The sequence below is a fragment of the Saccopteryx bilineata genome, chromosome 3, assembly GCF_036850765.1.
Source record: "Saccopteryx bilineata isolate mSacBil1 chromosome 3, mSacBil1_pri_phased_curated, whole genome shotgun sequence".
In the NCBI taxonomy this organism is placed as follows: Eukaryota; Metazoa; Chordata; class Mammalia; order Chiroptera; family Emballonuridae; genus Saccopteryx; species Saccopteryx bilineata.
The window spans coordinates 234744411-234760597 of NC_089492.1; the positions used below are offsets into that span (position 1 = coordinate 234744411).

At 39.1% G+C, this 16187-nt stretch overlaps 1 protein-coding gene across 17 annotated transcripts in view; it reads right to left on the minus strand.

Moving 5' to 3' along the window:
* Positions 1-16187, minus strand: part of SGIP1 (SH3GL interacting endocytic adaptor 1) — a 223899-nt gene that overhangs the window by 59646 nt on the left and 148066 nt on the right. For 8 of the 17 annotated variants that reach the window (XM_066268940.1, XM_066268947.1, XM_066268956.1 and 5 more), the window contains 4 exons: positions 14866-14951; positions 12052-12144; positions 8543-8617; positions 5873-6355 (listed from right to left, as the gene is read on the minus strand). In XM_066268940.1, the coding sequence (XP_066125037.1) occupies positions 5873-6355; positions 8543-8617; positions 12052-12144; positions 14866-14951 (737 nt within the window). The remainder of the gene's footprint in view (positions 1-5872; positions 6356-8542; positions 8618-12051; positions 12145-14865; positions 14952-16187) is intronic. The other 9 variants (XM_066268955.1, XM_066268954.1, XM_066268953.1 and 6 more) reach the window with 3 other exon arrangements.

The window sequence follows — 16187 nt, forward strand, 5'->3', positions numbered from 1 at the left end:
CCAGATTTTTAGATTCTCAAAGAAGTTGAGCAACAAACCCATCATCTCAGCATCTGTTTTCATCTTACGAGAATCCTGGGGTCAACTTGGCTCCTCTTGTTTAAAAAACCTGAATTCTTGAGCATGTTGTATTTCTCTACGCTATTTATTCTAAATGGAGTTTCACTCATGGGAAATACTACTAATTATTATCACTATCCCCACCCCTACATCCACCTTCTTTCTATCACTACTACCTTTTTACTATGTTCTTACTTTTTATTTTACTGGACCAGAATCTATGCTAGCCACTATCTTATTTTATCTCTACAGTAAGCTGTAGAGGAAGGTATTATTACTGTTTCAATGGAAAGTGAAGCTCAGAAATATTCAGTAACTTGCTCAAGGTCACACAATTCAAATGATCTATTTAACTCCTAAGTCCAAACTCAAATGCAATGGCTTGTAGCTTTAAGGTGAACTGTGGAGTTCTACATCTTGCATAAAGCCTGGCCCTGTTTTTGAATGGGCAGCTTGTTTATACTTCTCTCAGTATAAATATTCTTAGTCCTTTTAGCTAATCTTCTCTTGAACTAAAAAGTGGGGTAGGTTTTGACAGGTCTCCCTACAAAGTTTTTTTTCAAGTTAATAGGTTTACATGTAGGATATTTTCAGAAAACAGAAATGATAGCAAAGAGATGAGAAACAAACTTATACAACAAAGCCTTTGTCAGGAGCTTTCTAGGGCTTTTGGAGGGTATTATTTTGCTGGAAAATCATGCATAAGGATGGTTTAAAATGTCTATCCCTGGGTCTATTTCCAAGAAATAGTCTGAATCAATCTCAGGAAGAGGTCAGCTGCTTATCCTTTTCCCACATGTTCCAGTTCCATGAGGGATATTTTAAAGACCACTTTCAGTAACGCTGGGGAAAGTGGGAAGGCATTATCATCACGGCACAGAGAAATATTGAAAAAACTGTATGAGGGTGACTAGATGTGGTGCTGTGGACAGAATATTGGCCTGGGATGCTGAGGACCCAGGTTTGAAAGCCAAGGTTGTCGGCTTCAAGCGGGCTCATTTGGCTTGAGCATGGGCTCACTAGCTTGAGCGCAGAGTCATTGGCTTGAGTGTGGGATCAGAGACATGAGCCCAAAGGTCACTGGCTTGATGCCCAAGGTTACTACTGGCTTGAGCAAGGGGTCATTCACTCTGCTGTAGCCACCCCCCCCTCCAGTCAAGGCACATATGAGAAAGTAATCAATGAACAACATGCAGCAATGAAGAATTGATGCTTCTCATCTCTCTCTATTTCTGTCTGTCTGTCCCTGTCTGTCCCTCTCTGTGTCTCTCTCACCAAAACAAACAAACAAACAAACAAAAAAACAAAACAAAATTGGGTGAAAAGACAGTTGATATGAGTTCTGGCCCTGCCTGCCTCTTATTAACTATGGGATCTTAACCTCTCTGAACCTCAGCTTTGCATTTTAAAAAATAAAATGTTTCTAGTTTATAAGGTAGTTGTAACAATCAAAATGGAAAATGCTTATGAAAGTGTTTACTAAACTAGGAAATGCTACAAAAATGGAAGGCTGGTGGCCAACACATGAGAAGCCCTAAAACATTACTGTCCAATGGAGCTTTCTACAATGATGAAAATGTGCTAGAATGAGTGCTGTCCAGTGAGACAGACACTAACCGCATGTGGTCACTGAACACTGAATTGTGCCTACTGCATCTACATAAAATAGCCATATGTGGCTGGTGGTTTCCATATTGAACACTGTTGCTTTAAACAGACTTGCAGTTAGGAAACACGTTTGGCTAATTCAAACCCAAGTAACTGAAACTCATTTGCTTATGGATGTGTGTACATGTGAATGTGAAGGTGTCTGTATATAACATCATTCAGTATTACTTCAGCATCCCAAGTTGGAAAATATTGCACAGAAGAATATCCTATCTTTACTAACACCTCTCTTTCTCTGGCCTCCAAACTTGCTGCAGGTCGATGAGACTCTTTCTCCTTCCCATCCCTTGGTACACAACCCACCCGGAAGAGAGAGCCTTTGTCAAGAATCGGAGTCTACATTCTGGTAAAGCTATGTGTGCACAATTCTACAGCACGTCACCTGTACACTGTATTGTGTGTTCATTACCCCAAGTCAAGTCTCTGTCCATCACTATTTGGTATTTTTAACTTTTGCCATAAGGAAATTTAACTTCTTGGAGCAAAATTCTTAACTACCAACTATTTTTCAATAGCACATAACACTTTTGATTTATAAACATGTGAGAACTTCCTAAAGTTGGTGGATGATGACAGTTACTTTGCTTTGAATGAAATTTTAAAAAGTGAATATAATGGTATTCAATTAAATAGCGTTTGAGAAGTACAGAAAAAGTTAGTCTTATTAGGCTGTTATAAAAGGCAAGGAGTGAGCCCTGGCTGGATAGCTTGGTTTGTTAGAGCAACATGTCCCAGTGCATGGAAGTTGCTGGTTCAATTCCTGGTCAGGGCACATAAAGAACAGATAATGTTTTCATCTCTCACTCTGTCTCTCTTCTCCCTTCCTCTCTCTCTAAAAATAAAAAAAAAAAAAGAAATTAAAAAAAAATCAGGAAGTGAGAAGCATCACTAATTTTTAAAACACAAGGCCTTATCCTATTGTAATCCTAAATTTACATTTCTGCCAGTCTGTGTGTATTCCATCAATTAAACATTAAGCAGCAAATGAACTGGGACTTAATTAAGGAGATAATGGTGCAAAGTTTCATTTATTCATGAGCTTCACTGGCCCAGTTCAATCTTCCACTTAGAAATTCAATCCTTTAATACCAGCAAAGTAAAGTTTTTTCCAGCTCAATTATTAAGAATCAATAGTGTTTACTGGCAACATTTTAAAGTAATTTCAAATAAGGCTATGGAAGCTAAACACTAAAACAACAACAAAACTCCCAAAGGTTCCAGAAAGAAAGCCAAAACTCTTTTCTCCACTCATTGTATCAGTGACCAATTCAATTAAACAAACATCTCCCAGAGCCTTATGGAAGGTGGTGGAGGCAACACAAATGAAACAAAGCTTCCCTGTCTTCCCTCCCCCCACAAAAGCTTAGTAGCCTGCACTGCAGAGAGGGCATTATTCCCTGAAAAGCCCTTTCGGAAGACTGGGAGCCTGGCCCAGGAAAGAGAGCCCCATGGAGGACAACAGAGATAAGCCCCTCTTTGACAATGGACCGCCAACTTCTTTGGGTTTGAGGTCTAAACTGCAGGCTTTACCTAGGGACCCTTCATTATCTTTACAGAGAAGTAAGAGACCTAAAAAAGCAACAGAAGAGGAAAGATGAAGGTGGCTGCTCTAACTTCTAAGAGTATAGAGAGGGCACTGAGGAGTATGTTTTGAGAGAATATCAGTGATCTTGCTGATGATGCAGAGCAGTACAGCTGGGTGTCAGTTGTCAAATACGTTTGGGATATTTTGTAACTAAACCTTAGAAGAGTGCCGGTAGACAACAGTGGTTACAAATACAGGTGCAGGATTAGACAAACTTGAGTGTGAATCCCAAATCTATCACTGCCAGGTGAGTAAAAACCTAGGCAAATTACTGGATATCCTTGAGCCTTAGTTTTCTCATTCGTAAAATGAGGGAAATAAGCGTATCCACTACATGGAGTTGTTGTGAAGACAAAATAGTAGGCAGAAAGCACTTAGCATGGTGCCAGGATAAGAAACTATAGCTGTTGCCTGACCAGGTGGTGGTGCAGTGGATAGAGTGTCGGACTGGGATGCAGAGGACCCAGGTTCAAAACCTCAAGGTCACCAGCTTGAGTGCAGGCTCACCAGCTTGAGCGTGGGGTCACTGACTTGAGTGTGGGATCATAGACATGACTCCATGGTGCAAAGTGACCCCACTGGCTTGAGCCCAAAGGTTGCTGGCTTGAGCAAGGGGTCACTTGGTCTGCTGTAGCCCCCTGGTCAAGGCACATGTATGAGAAAGTAATCAATGAACAACTAAGGTGCTGCAACAAAGAATTGATGCTTCTCATATCTCCCTTCCTGTCTGATCCTATCTGTCCCTCTCTCTGTCCCTCTCTCTGTCTCTCTCTCTCTCTCTGTCTCTGTCTCTCTCTCTCTCTCTCTCTCTCTCACACACACACACACACACAAACAACAAAAACAAACAAAACAAATAAAATAACTATAGCTGTTGCTATTATTGGCAAAGTAAAGACTCTCAAACATCCTATGGTAAAAACAAAAATCTGCTGATTTTATTTTGACACATTTCCCTAACTTATTTGAGTATTGCATAGCTTTCCTTTGTTAGTGGAGGAGGGCACAGGGAGTGCAATTAATGATATAAAACGTTGATTTTGTGTGCGGTACAGGTGACTCTGCAGCCCGCCCCTGAGCAGCTTGGATGCTCTCATTTTACAACGCAGAGGAAGCTGCACAAACAGAACAAGCACTAAACAAATGAAAGAGGCAGCAATGATGACGGACAATTAGAGGGGAGACAGACCAATATCTTTCTCTCTCTTACTAGAGAGATCTAAATAACTTAAGCTTGGGATCTCTTTTCAAAGCAAATGAAAAACATCAACATGGCACCTCCAAGAAGGTGCTCAAGTGCACCCACAGGCCCTGGAGGCCTTGCCAGACAGACGTGTGCACACTGGCAGGATAGACAATATAGAAGAAGTTGCAGTAAGAAGAATATTAATCTTTCTTTGGTATGCAAGGCAGGTATTCCCATTCTTCCATATTTAAGAACCCCAAATGAAGCTTTAAAATAAAAAAATCTTCAAAAAATCAGATTCAGTGTGGACATTTGCAAATACCATTCCAAAACATACATTTCTAATGGACTTTCCCATCACCTGTAACCACACTGGAAGCTGACATTATAGGCTGATGAGCATGTCAAAATGAAATCAGAGAATAATTTGTCTTTAGTGGCCACGTGGTTAGGCTGGGGATGCAGTGAGGCATCTTCTTTTTGCTGTCCCATAAATGTCCTTTACAAACTTTTTTTTACTGATGTAAATTAGAGAGATTAATATGGTTTTTTCCTCACAAAAAAAAAAAAAAAAAAAAAAGAAAAAAGAAAAAAGTAAAGAAAAAAGTAGAAGTAGAAAACTCACATTGACTTACAAAAAGCTAGGCCTCTTGGGGAAAAGAAATATAAACTTTTAATTATAAGATAAAAAAGGTCTGAGGATATCATGTATAACCTGGCAACCATATTGCATAATTGATAACACTGTATTGTATAGCTGAGATTTACCAAGAGAGTAGAACTTAAAAATTCTTATTCCTCCTTACCAAAAAAATAAAAAATAAAAAAAGGAACAAATAAAAAGTAAACAGGTGAGGTGATGGATGTGTTAATTAACTTGATGTAGGGAATCGTTTTATAATATACAGGTATATCGAATCATCACGTGCACTTTAAGTGTCTGACAATTTTATTTGTCAATTATGCCTCAGTAAAGCTTAAAACAAAAGAAGCAAAACAAACCGACAAAAACAAAAAACTAGGGCCCTTGTGGAGACATCTGACAAGGAAATCAGACATTTAACATAAAATTTACCGGCTATATAATCTTTCTAGAATTTTCCTGAATTCCAAACAACGGCATCAAAGCTTTGTTTAAAAACATACATACACTTCCTAAGGGCTGGGAGAGCAGGACACATCCACAGACTTTGCACTATGACTGTGAGCATCTGATGGACTAGGACATGCCACAGGGCCACAGGACACCCAGAGCAGAGGGGATGAGTGAAGCTCTAAAACCAACTGCCAGGCAGGAGGAGGGTGTTGCTCAGACTGCAGCAGCCACGGGCCATTCCTGGTCACACGAAGCACACTCAAACAGTAAGACGTACCACTGGTGGTCCCTGTACCACTGCCCGAGCCAGGTCCAGGGGACGAAACCACAGTTCTGTAGGTGGGTGGTGGTGGGGGAGGCGGAGTTGCTCTCTGTCCCAACCCAAAATCTTTAGGAGATGAGATTGTTTCTAAGTAATCATCTTTAATGAAGCTCTGCTCAGCGACTTTCTTCTGGACTTCTTCTAAATTGAGCGGCGAAGGTATATTTCGAGGAAGACCAGGGGGCTCTGGAGGGCTCGGGGGGCCCAGAGATGGGGTGTCATCAGGGCTGTCTGATGCAGCTGATGGGGACACCACCTTTTCCCTTGGAGTCAACTCTGGAGTAACATGTTCCGGGGACGTATCAGAAAAATGGACCCACTTCTCTTCAGCATTAACAGCAACAGACTTGGGGGACAACACTGGGCCAAAAATGCTGTCCAAGTCATTGATTGACGGTAGTTTTTCAAGTTTGACCTCTGTGGCTGACTGGTCATTTCCTGTAGTTAAAGTAGTTGATTTTAAACTTTAATTGACTTTGTTAATACTATTTGTGTGGAAAGTGGGGTGGGCGGGGTAAGGCAAAAGCCTAGTAAACCGACTACCCTTCAAGGTGCCTCCCTGGGCGTACTTCCTGATATAAAAATATCTTGATCGGAGCTGAATGAAGGGGAGGGGAAGAGGGCGTTTCCTGCCTCTGGATTGTGAGCACCATCTTTTTATGCGAGTATCAACCCTCTGCAGGGCTACCCCAGCTAGCTGCTTTTACCATTATCGATAGTGCTGAGCATGCTACTGCTCTTGAGGGTTGCTCAGAAGAGTGCAGAGTGTGATCGTTTTGAGAAGGTAGTGCTAGGGTCACTGAGAAGTACGGGCTCAGGAATGGCAAAGTCCGAAAGAGAGGTAGAAACTGGCTTACTGAAATACATATAATATGATTTTTTTTAAAAAGGCAGCTGAAAATCACCCCATAATTGAAAAATACTCTAGTATATTAAATGACAATGTTTGGTCAAACTAACTATAATATCTGTTAATTTTAAAAAAATAGCATATCATAATTAGCTCTGTATCTTCCACCTTAAATACACCAGAAACACAATATAAAAATTATTTAAAGGGATATCTTCACGTGTGTATTTACTACACATAAACGCTTCACACACAATACACAAATAAGTTATTGAGAAAACAAATACTACTTATTAGAAGTATTACATACATATATATATACACCTGTGTAACAGGAAAGGAAATTATAAAAAAAATAGCCACATTTGTATAATTTCTGTTATTGTCAAGTCTAATTGGTTAATATTAGAGGCAAAACTGTGATATATATCTATCTGATCATGAGACAGAAAATTATGTTTGGTTTAAACACTAGCATTAGCTATTGTTTTTTATTCTTATCAATAATATGAGAAAATAATTAAAAACTTCCTTCTGTAGCTTGGCAGTAAAGATTTGATAACAACTGCAGTGTGAGAAAGTATACTTTTCAAAAACTGAAGTTATTCATATTAGAAATTGTTACCTAAATAATTGCAAGTCATGAGCAGAAGCCTGATTACCTTTAAATAACCCTTTGGCTACAAGAATGAGCTCAGTACTTCCATATTTCACATTTAAAAGGAATTAGCATTTAAGGTTCCAGGGCTACAGATAAATAGGGTAGCAGTTTGCATGGCTCACAATATTTATAATTTTATCACTGTTAGATTTATTTATATATTTATATCTGACATATTTATGGAGAAACAAGGGGGCCCAAATAATTTGAACTTAAAAACACCTTTACCTATGACACTCTGGATGACTCCCTGTTGGGTATGAGTCAATATAAATTTCATAAATGACTATGTCTTGCATTTGTTGATAAATACCCCCCTCTGTAGCTATCAGACTCACTAGGCTGCATAATATAGCAAAAGATGAAGCTCCAATGAAATTCCAAAGGTGATCAAGAACTGCATTCTAAAGGCTAAGACACATAAAATAACTGTTTCTGCTTTTGACTTGCTAGCCCCCCAAAACTAGGTGGGTTATAAATTGTATGAATATGGAGTATTGATTTCAATAGAAGATAAAGATGTGCCTTTTTTTATCTGTTTGAAGGCATGCAGCAATTGCTTGCTATATTTCATCATCTTTACACATCTTTTTGCCATGGGATAATAAACACTTCTACGATTACTAGGAAAAAAAATTCTCATCTCTTGAGCTTACCAGTATGCTGGATGTCCTGGGAACCATTTTATATCTTTATGGACTAAACAGTTTTAATTCTGGCAAAAAATTTATCTATTATTGGAAAATTGCATACTGTGACTTCAGACTATTAATTTGTATATTGTTAAAATGAGATCCAATGAAGTTACAGGTCAAGTAAACAATGATTTTTACTATTCATATTTTTTCTTTCATTTTACACATAAATGTGGGTCTCATTCAGCAATAAATCTGCAGAGGAAAAATTAGTTGAGAAAGTGAATATTTTTGTGAAACTTGAGAGTGATTTTTAAAAATAAGTCTTCGTGGTAGATTGTAATGGAAGTAAAACGAAATGCAAACGTTTTCATGTTTAGTCTATAGTCCACAGCTTCCAACACATTCTGGGCACTTTGAGATCCAGGAATACTCTTCTGCTTGCTACATGATCCAAGAACAGAAAAACACAAGCTTACCTGGTCCAACCATGAGGGGGGAGCCTGTTCGGGGTGGGGTGGCTGGTACATTTTTTGGAGGCAGTGGTGGAGGTGCTGCAAAGAGATGAGAAGCCAAGCATTACTGATTGCTTTCTTCTTGAGTTAACATAATGTTTTGTGGAGAAGCAGGATTTAGGCTTTCATTTATATCCCTGCTCTTAGAATAGAATAGCCATTAATGGTCTATTTATTTTTAATTCAAAGCTAAGAAACTAATGCAGGACCCATTTAGATTCTTTTACTTTATGATAATAAGAATTTTCCAAAAGAATGTCAGATAACCATAATAATATTTCTTTATTACTTTATTTGACAAACCTCCTACATCCTGTAGTAGGAACTAGGTACTTGGGTTGAATAAAAGGAGCTACTGCCCCCAGGAATTTATGATTGAGTTATTGAGTATCATGTTAACACACAGTCACAATCCAGGCTGTGATCAAGGAAATGAGAACAGCCTGGGTGGGGACTCAGATGAGAGGTTTTTTAATATAGTCAGGATATTATATCCAGTCTTTGGGAAGACTGCATCACATGGCTTTATATGGAGTGAGTCTGGAAAGATTTCTCTAAGTTAAATGGCTGAAATTTTTGAACATTTGAAGCAAAATGATTTGGGTGAAGAAAGAATTAACATATTACTTTGGTAAAAATTACAGCTAAAAAATTCCCTGAAAATAGAAAAAGTGTTGTATTTTGACCCCAATCCTTCTAAACTGGACTTGTTTTGTAAGCAAAGGTAGGAATTAATTACTGTTTCAACAGGTATGTGTGTGTGTGTGTGTGTGTGTGTGTGTGTGTGTATATATATATATTTTTTTATTTTATTTTTTATTTTTGTATTTTTCTGAAGCTGGAAATGGGGAGGCAGTCAGACAGACTCCTGCATGCGCCCGACCAGGATCCACCCGGCACACCCACCAGGGGGCGATGCTCTGCCCATCCAGGGCATCGCTCTGTTGCAGAAGTTATGAACTTCTGAGAAGTACATCTCAAATTGATACTGTCTAGCGCCTGGGGCAGAGGCCAAGGAGCCATCCCCAGCGCCCGGGCCATCTTTTGCTCCAATGGAGCCTCGGCTGCCAGAGGGGAAGGGAGAGACAGAGAGGAAGGAGAGGGGGAGGGGTGGAGAAGCAGATGGGCGCTTCTCCTGTGTGCCCTGGCCGGGAATCGAACCCGGGACTTCCGCATGCCAGGCCGATGCTCTACCACTGAGCAAACCGGCCAGGGCCTCAACAGGTATATATTTTTTTAACATAATCTTTATTTTTATTTTTTTAGTGAGGAAGAGAAAGAGAGAAAGACTGGAAAACAGAGAGATGAGAAGCATCAACTCATGGTTGTGGCACCTTAGTTGTTCATTGATTGCTTTCTTATATGTGCCATGACCTGGGGGTTCCAGCTGAGCCAGTGACCCCTTGCTCAAGCCAGCGATCTTGAGCTCAAGCCAGTGACCTTGGGTTTCAAGCCAGTGACCTTTGGGCTCAAGTCAGCGATCATGGAGTCATGTCTATGATTCCATGCTCAAGATGGTGACATCACACTCAAGCTGGTGAGCTCATGCTCAAGCTGGCAACCTTGGGGTTCAAACCTGGGTACTCTACTGTTCCACCACCTGGTCAAGCTGCATATTCTTTCTTTAAATGAGTGTTTTTTAAAATCACTGGTCATATTTAGTATATCCAAAGAGTTTATACTTATCTCATATACAACCCCAAGTTCATTTGTGAATCTGAATGTGGTCCAATATTTTATAACCTAAAAGTAGACTGGGTTAGCTGGGCACTAGCTGGAGAACTTTCGCCAGTACCCTCTACTAGCATGCATTAAAGAGTGCCCCTTCTGTCATTCCTCCCCAATCAACTTTAATTATTTTTAGAGAGTGTCCTGTCCTTCTATACAGCAGGCATGAGTAACCACTATCCTTCTGAAGTCCAGGAATATGTAGTTCTTAGTTATGAACTTCTGAGAAGTACATCTCAAATTGATACTGTTTTTCCATAACTTCGCAAAATAAATTGAGATCACAGTCAACAAAAATATCACAAAACAAGTAAAATACCATAAAATTCTAATAACCTAAAACAGCAAACTTATGTTGCAACCTCAAAATCAGCAGGATTATAGACTTCATATCAAATACACCATTGCCTCTGCTAAGTATGAACCCAGCACATAAAAGTCATAAAACTATAAAATACCAATAGTTGGAGTTCAAATCAGTGTTATTTACATAAATACTTCATATGTGTAGTTTCTTAGCATGTAGAAAGTGTTTGCTAGGTAAAGAAAGCTTTTTAAGGAAGTGAGAGCCTTTTCACCGGCTGTTTCCGTTTCCCAGCAGCATGGAGAAACACTCAAAATCACGCCACTGGTATTCTCATCTTTTGAAAACACATCTTTGAAACTTCAAGTTATAAAAAGTTGTTGATGTTTTTTCTTATTTCATGAAGGAAATATCCTTGGAAAGACTGGATCACATAGTTTTAAAGCAACATTTCAACAAATAGGCTCTTGGGCCATTGTTTAAGAATTCCTTGGTTAATTCCTATGATTATATTTAGGCACCACAAGGCAGAACCCTGGGGATGCTAAACTAGAAAAAGTATTAATTGGTCTGTATGTGAGCCTCACAGAGTAAAAAATACCCTCCGTATCCCCCCTCTACCCCCAAACACCTTTCTCTGAGATCCAATCTTCCTCCTATGAAATTTTTAAGCAGTGCTTTCCACATGCATATCTGCTATGGTTAAGTGCACTAAAATGAGAACTCAATAAAGCCATCACACAGGTGGGTTGACTGAATGAACAATCCATTCAGCCCAAATATCCCAACCCACTGCAGGTTAAGGGCTATAAAGATCTTCAGAACCTCCTTCCCCAACCACCTGGAGTGGGGAAGGGGCACACTGGAACAAGATGGGTCAATGACCCTGTTTGAGGTAAATTTGCAAAAATTTCTTGTCTCAGCTTCTCTCTATCATATAGCATTGTTTTTTGCTCTTCAATTGTTTTTCTTTCCTCCCAATGTGTCTTTTCTATCCTTTGCAGCCTCAGTTGTTCTGTAGGACTACCGGAAACCACATCTGACTTGGTGCTGTGTTATGTGACTTGCTCTGTGTTATGTGATAGCCCATGCCTGGAGCATAGTAGGTTCTTTAGTTCACTTGTTTTTCACTCTTAGATATACACACTGAATAAATGACTGAATGACTGACCGACTGACTGACTGAATGAATGAATGAGTTTATGAAATGTCAGAAGAGACTATGATCCAAAGTTAGTAATTTTACTTTATGTTATGCCTGCCTTGACAACTTGCCTTGGTCCCTTTAACTCTAAAGCCTGTTAGAATAACATCTCTTCTGAATATTATAAAGTCCAAATGTTGCTTACGTAGACTTTGTAAGAGTTGCCTAATTTCACTATGCAGACAGACAGTAAAATGAGTCACTTATTTTTCCAGACAGAGCAGGCACATAACTTACTTCCAGTGGGAAAATGCCTTGTTAACTTTGGCGACTCGGTGCTTGGATTTATTGGTTGGCCTGAACCCCATATCTCAGGCTGATCTAAAAGAACTGGAAACATAAAAAGAATTTTTTCCAGGGTGAATTTTAAAAAGAAACACCCCTAGATTTTGGAACTTAACATTTCAATTTAAAGTTGAGCTTCACAAAATTACTTTCCTCCTACTTTAATACTAGCAAATTAATTTAGGAATGTGCTGCTCCTTGCTCTTTTCAAACAGAGAATGAAAGTAGTAGTAAGGTGTGTGTTGCCATGTGTATACAGGAGGGTATCTGTGTGTTTACATAAAGCTAAATAAAAACTGTATTTTCTTCCTAGTTGGTCACTTAAAGACTTTCAGAATTTACTGACTCAGTTTCTGGCACCCATTTATTTGAAAATCCAGGTATGAAGCCTATGGAAATTTGCTTAAAGTTGGTTTATTTAAAGTTTATTGTGAATATTCTTCAAAATTAAAATGCCTGGGTTCTATACAGTAGTTTGTATCTTTAAAGGATCTTATAGGGCCTTAAAATAAACCTTTATAGCATCATAGAGAGAAATTGTATTATGTAAAAATTTTGGTGACTATCTTAAGAGAACCAGAAAAATAAACAAGTGCTCAGACATCCGATGTAAATCAGGACAATTAGGTATTGAGCCTAAGGACATTGACTCTAAGTTTTCTTCTGTTTCTTTTGTCTCCTCCTTTTGATTTTTTTTTATTACTATGGTAACAATGTAAATAACTAGCTCTTCCCAGCACCTATTTTGTGCCAGGGGCTGGATAAGTATTGATTGTGATTCATTATGTTATAAAACACAAGCTGGAAAATTAGTTAGATGTCGATTTAAATTCAGCCTCCATACTTACTGTAGACCTTGGGCAAGTCATTTAACCTCTAAGCTTCCCTTCCTTTAGTGTAGAAATACTAAGAACAATCCCAGAGAGTTACTAAAAGGATTAAAGGAGAATATATATATATATTCTTACATATATAAGAATAGAAATGCATATAAAATATATATAAAACACTTACCCCAAGGCCTATAGCTATTATTATACATATTTAATCCTCACAACACCACCATGTGGTTGGTATTAGCACTATTTTCAGGAGAGTAAGCCAAAGATTAGAGTGATTAAATAACTTGCCCAAGAGCATACACATATGTGGTGAAAGCAGAGGAGCTGAGATCTGATCCCAGGCATGCATGCCTTATTTCAAAATACATATTTTTCCCCCTGGACCTTTTAAACTAGTGATATAAAAATCAACCAAAAGAAGTGAGCGTGTGTAGATATGACAGGTAAGTGTAAGTATTGGAAGAGGAAGTGTGGCTGGTACAAATGTTGGAACTTTGTGGAACTTCAGGGGCCTAAACCACCTAAAGAACAATGAAGACAGGCTCACTGAAAAATCCATGGTGTAGCCTCTCCATCAAAACCTGAAAGATGATCTTTGCTCTTTTTTGTTTTAACATAAAAGTAAGCGTTTTTTAAAAAGAAGTAAAGCAGCATTTCTAAAACTGGATTTAATGTCGAACAGCACTAGATTTTTAAGAACTATTTTCTATTTTGTATATTAGATTTCTATACAGTTATGAAATTCCTTTAATAGGTGAATTCAAATGACACAATCAGTCACTAGATAATTATGTCCTTAAGAAGGAGATGATCACAGATAAGTTAATAAGACAACTGATAACTTCTTTGGAGGACCTGAGTTGCAGACATACACTGAAGGAGTATTTAGGGATGTTGCCTTTATATTTTCCTAACTAACTTATTGAAAAATGTTCAGATACGGCAGACTGCTAGCTATCTTCTAGCATATTCTCTCTCTGGCCCTGAGGCACTAAATGATCTATTATAGGATCTGATTAGAAGTGATGTGTGTCTCTTCCAGATTTTACTCTTACAAGAATTGGCAGTGATGGCCCTGGCCGGTTGGCTCAGCAGTAGAGCGTTGGCCTGGCGTGCAGGAGTCCCGGGTTCGATTCTCGGCCAGGGCACACAGGAGAGGTGCCCATTTGCTTCTCCACCCCTCCCTCCTCCTTCCTCTCTGTCTCTCTCTTCCCCTCCCACAGCCGAGGCTCCATTGGAGCAAAGATGGCCGGGGCGCTGGGGATGGCTCTGTGGCCTCTGCCTCAGGAGCTAGAATGGCTCTGGATGCAACAGAGCGATGCCCCAGAGGGGCAGAACATTGCCCCCTGGTGGGCATGCCGGGTAGGTCCCGGTCGGGTGCATGTGGGAGTCTGTCTGACTGCCTCCCCGTTTCCAGCTTCGGAAAAATGAAAAAAAAAAAAAAAAGAATTGGCAGTGAGGGTCACTGGCCCTTCCCTACCACCAATCCCTTTCTCTGACTCCTTGGACCCAGAGATGAAGGCTATGTGTTGAGATCATCAGCAGAGCCACTTTATAGTCTTATATTGTTTGCTTTAAGATGGTTAGCATGAAACAAACAAAATTCTATCTTGCTAAATTCACTGAACTTTGGTGTTCTTTGTTAGGGTACCTTAGTCTACTCATTATGCTTTCAAGCTTTATTGTCCATAACACCTAATTTTAATTTCCCTCACCAATGGATCCTAGAAAAATAACATTATATACCATATATAATTTGAGAGTACCATAGTGCTCGCAAATCAAATGATTCTTTATGAGAGCATTTTATATTATTAAACAGCTACTGGAGATTTGATGATATATTAAAAATATGCTTCCATACACATATATTTACTTTAGGTAAGAAGAAAAAAAATCTATAGATATTACACATTTTTCCTACCTTCTGCCTTCTGTTCATCAAAAGCTGATTCTAATGGTGGGCCGAAGAGGGGAGCTAGGGCCATAGTCTCATCTGGAGGTTTTTTGCTAAATCACACACATTAAAGCAAAACATAGAAAAAGAGACTATTAATGCTGAAAACATATACAAGTTTTCAAATATTTTACACAGTAAGGCAGATGCATGTGTGCACACTTGTGTATGTCTGTATGCAAGTACATAAGTTCCTGTAGGTCTAGAAAGTATATGTGAGGATGTCAAATGTATTATGGACAAGAGAACTGGTAAGAAATAAGATCCTTGGTTCTCAATGGGGGACCAAGGTGCCAGTTCAGTAAGTTGAAGGAAAGAAACTTTTTCAAAGCATCACAAATCTTCATACCTAGAAGAGATAACACTAGAGATAAAAGTTTGTTGTAAAGCACCTTATTTTCTTAAATCTCCAAACTATTGACATTTTCTTTGCCACATCTCTGTGTTGTAATCATTGCAATTTATAATTAGTGAAAGTCGGGCACAGGGAGGCTAAGTAATAAGCCACTCAGGAAGTTTTTTTTAAAAATTTATTTTTAGAGAGAGAGGAGAGAGAGAGAGGGAGAGGGAAGTGGGGAGGAGCAGGAAGCATCAACTCCCATATGTGCCTTGACCAGGCAAGCCCAGGGTTTCAAACCAGCGGCCTCAGTGTTCCAGGTTGATGCTTCATCCACTGCACCACCACAGGTCAGGCCCAGCAAGTTAGTATTTGAATAAGAAGCCAGGTTTACCAGCTTCAAACTGCATCCATTCCTCCCTTCTATCCAATAGACTACTTATAACCTCCTAATACCTTAATACAGCACATCTCAGAGAGAGAAAAAGAATATTGCAGAATCGGGGGGAAAAGGTAATAAGTTAAACTCTCATCCTTTTCCTCAGTTATTGCTTAAACTGATTATTAACAAAGGTTGCAAAATCTTCCCCCTTTCTACCCCAGATCCATCCCAGTGAGCGCTGTGTGTGTGGTAGGAGGTAAGAGGTGAAGGGTTGGAGAAAGAGGCAGAATAAAAAAGATTCAGCTTTTCAATAGAGCCTTTTTGGATAACAATGTTCATTTGTACAATTCTTACTGAATCCAGTAAATATACAATGTAAAATACAATATTTTGCCAAAAACAAAGAGAGAAGATACCTTTGGTGCATGGCAGCTGGAATGTATCATGGAATTGTATCCAACTAAACAGGCTACTCTTCATAGGAAAATATAATCATATTTCAGCTCAGCATTCCAGGCCCCAAAGGACCTCTTATAGATTTTCAACCCTCCCATTAGTGAGAGGATTGCA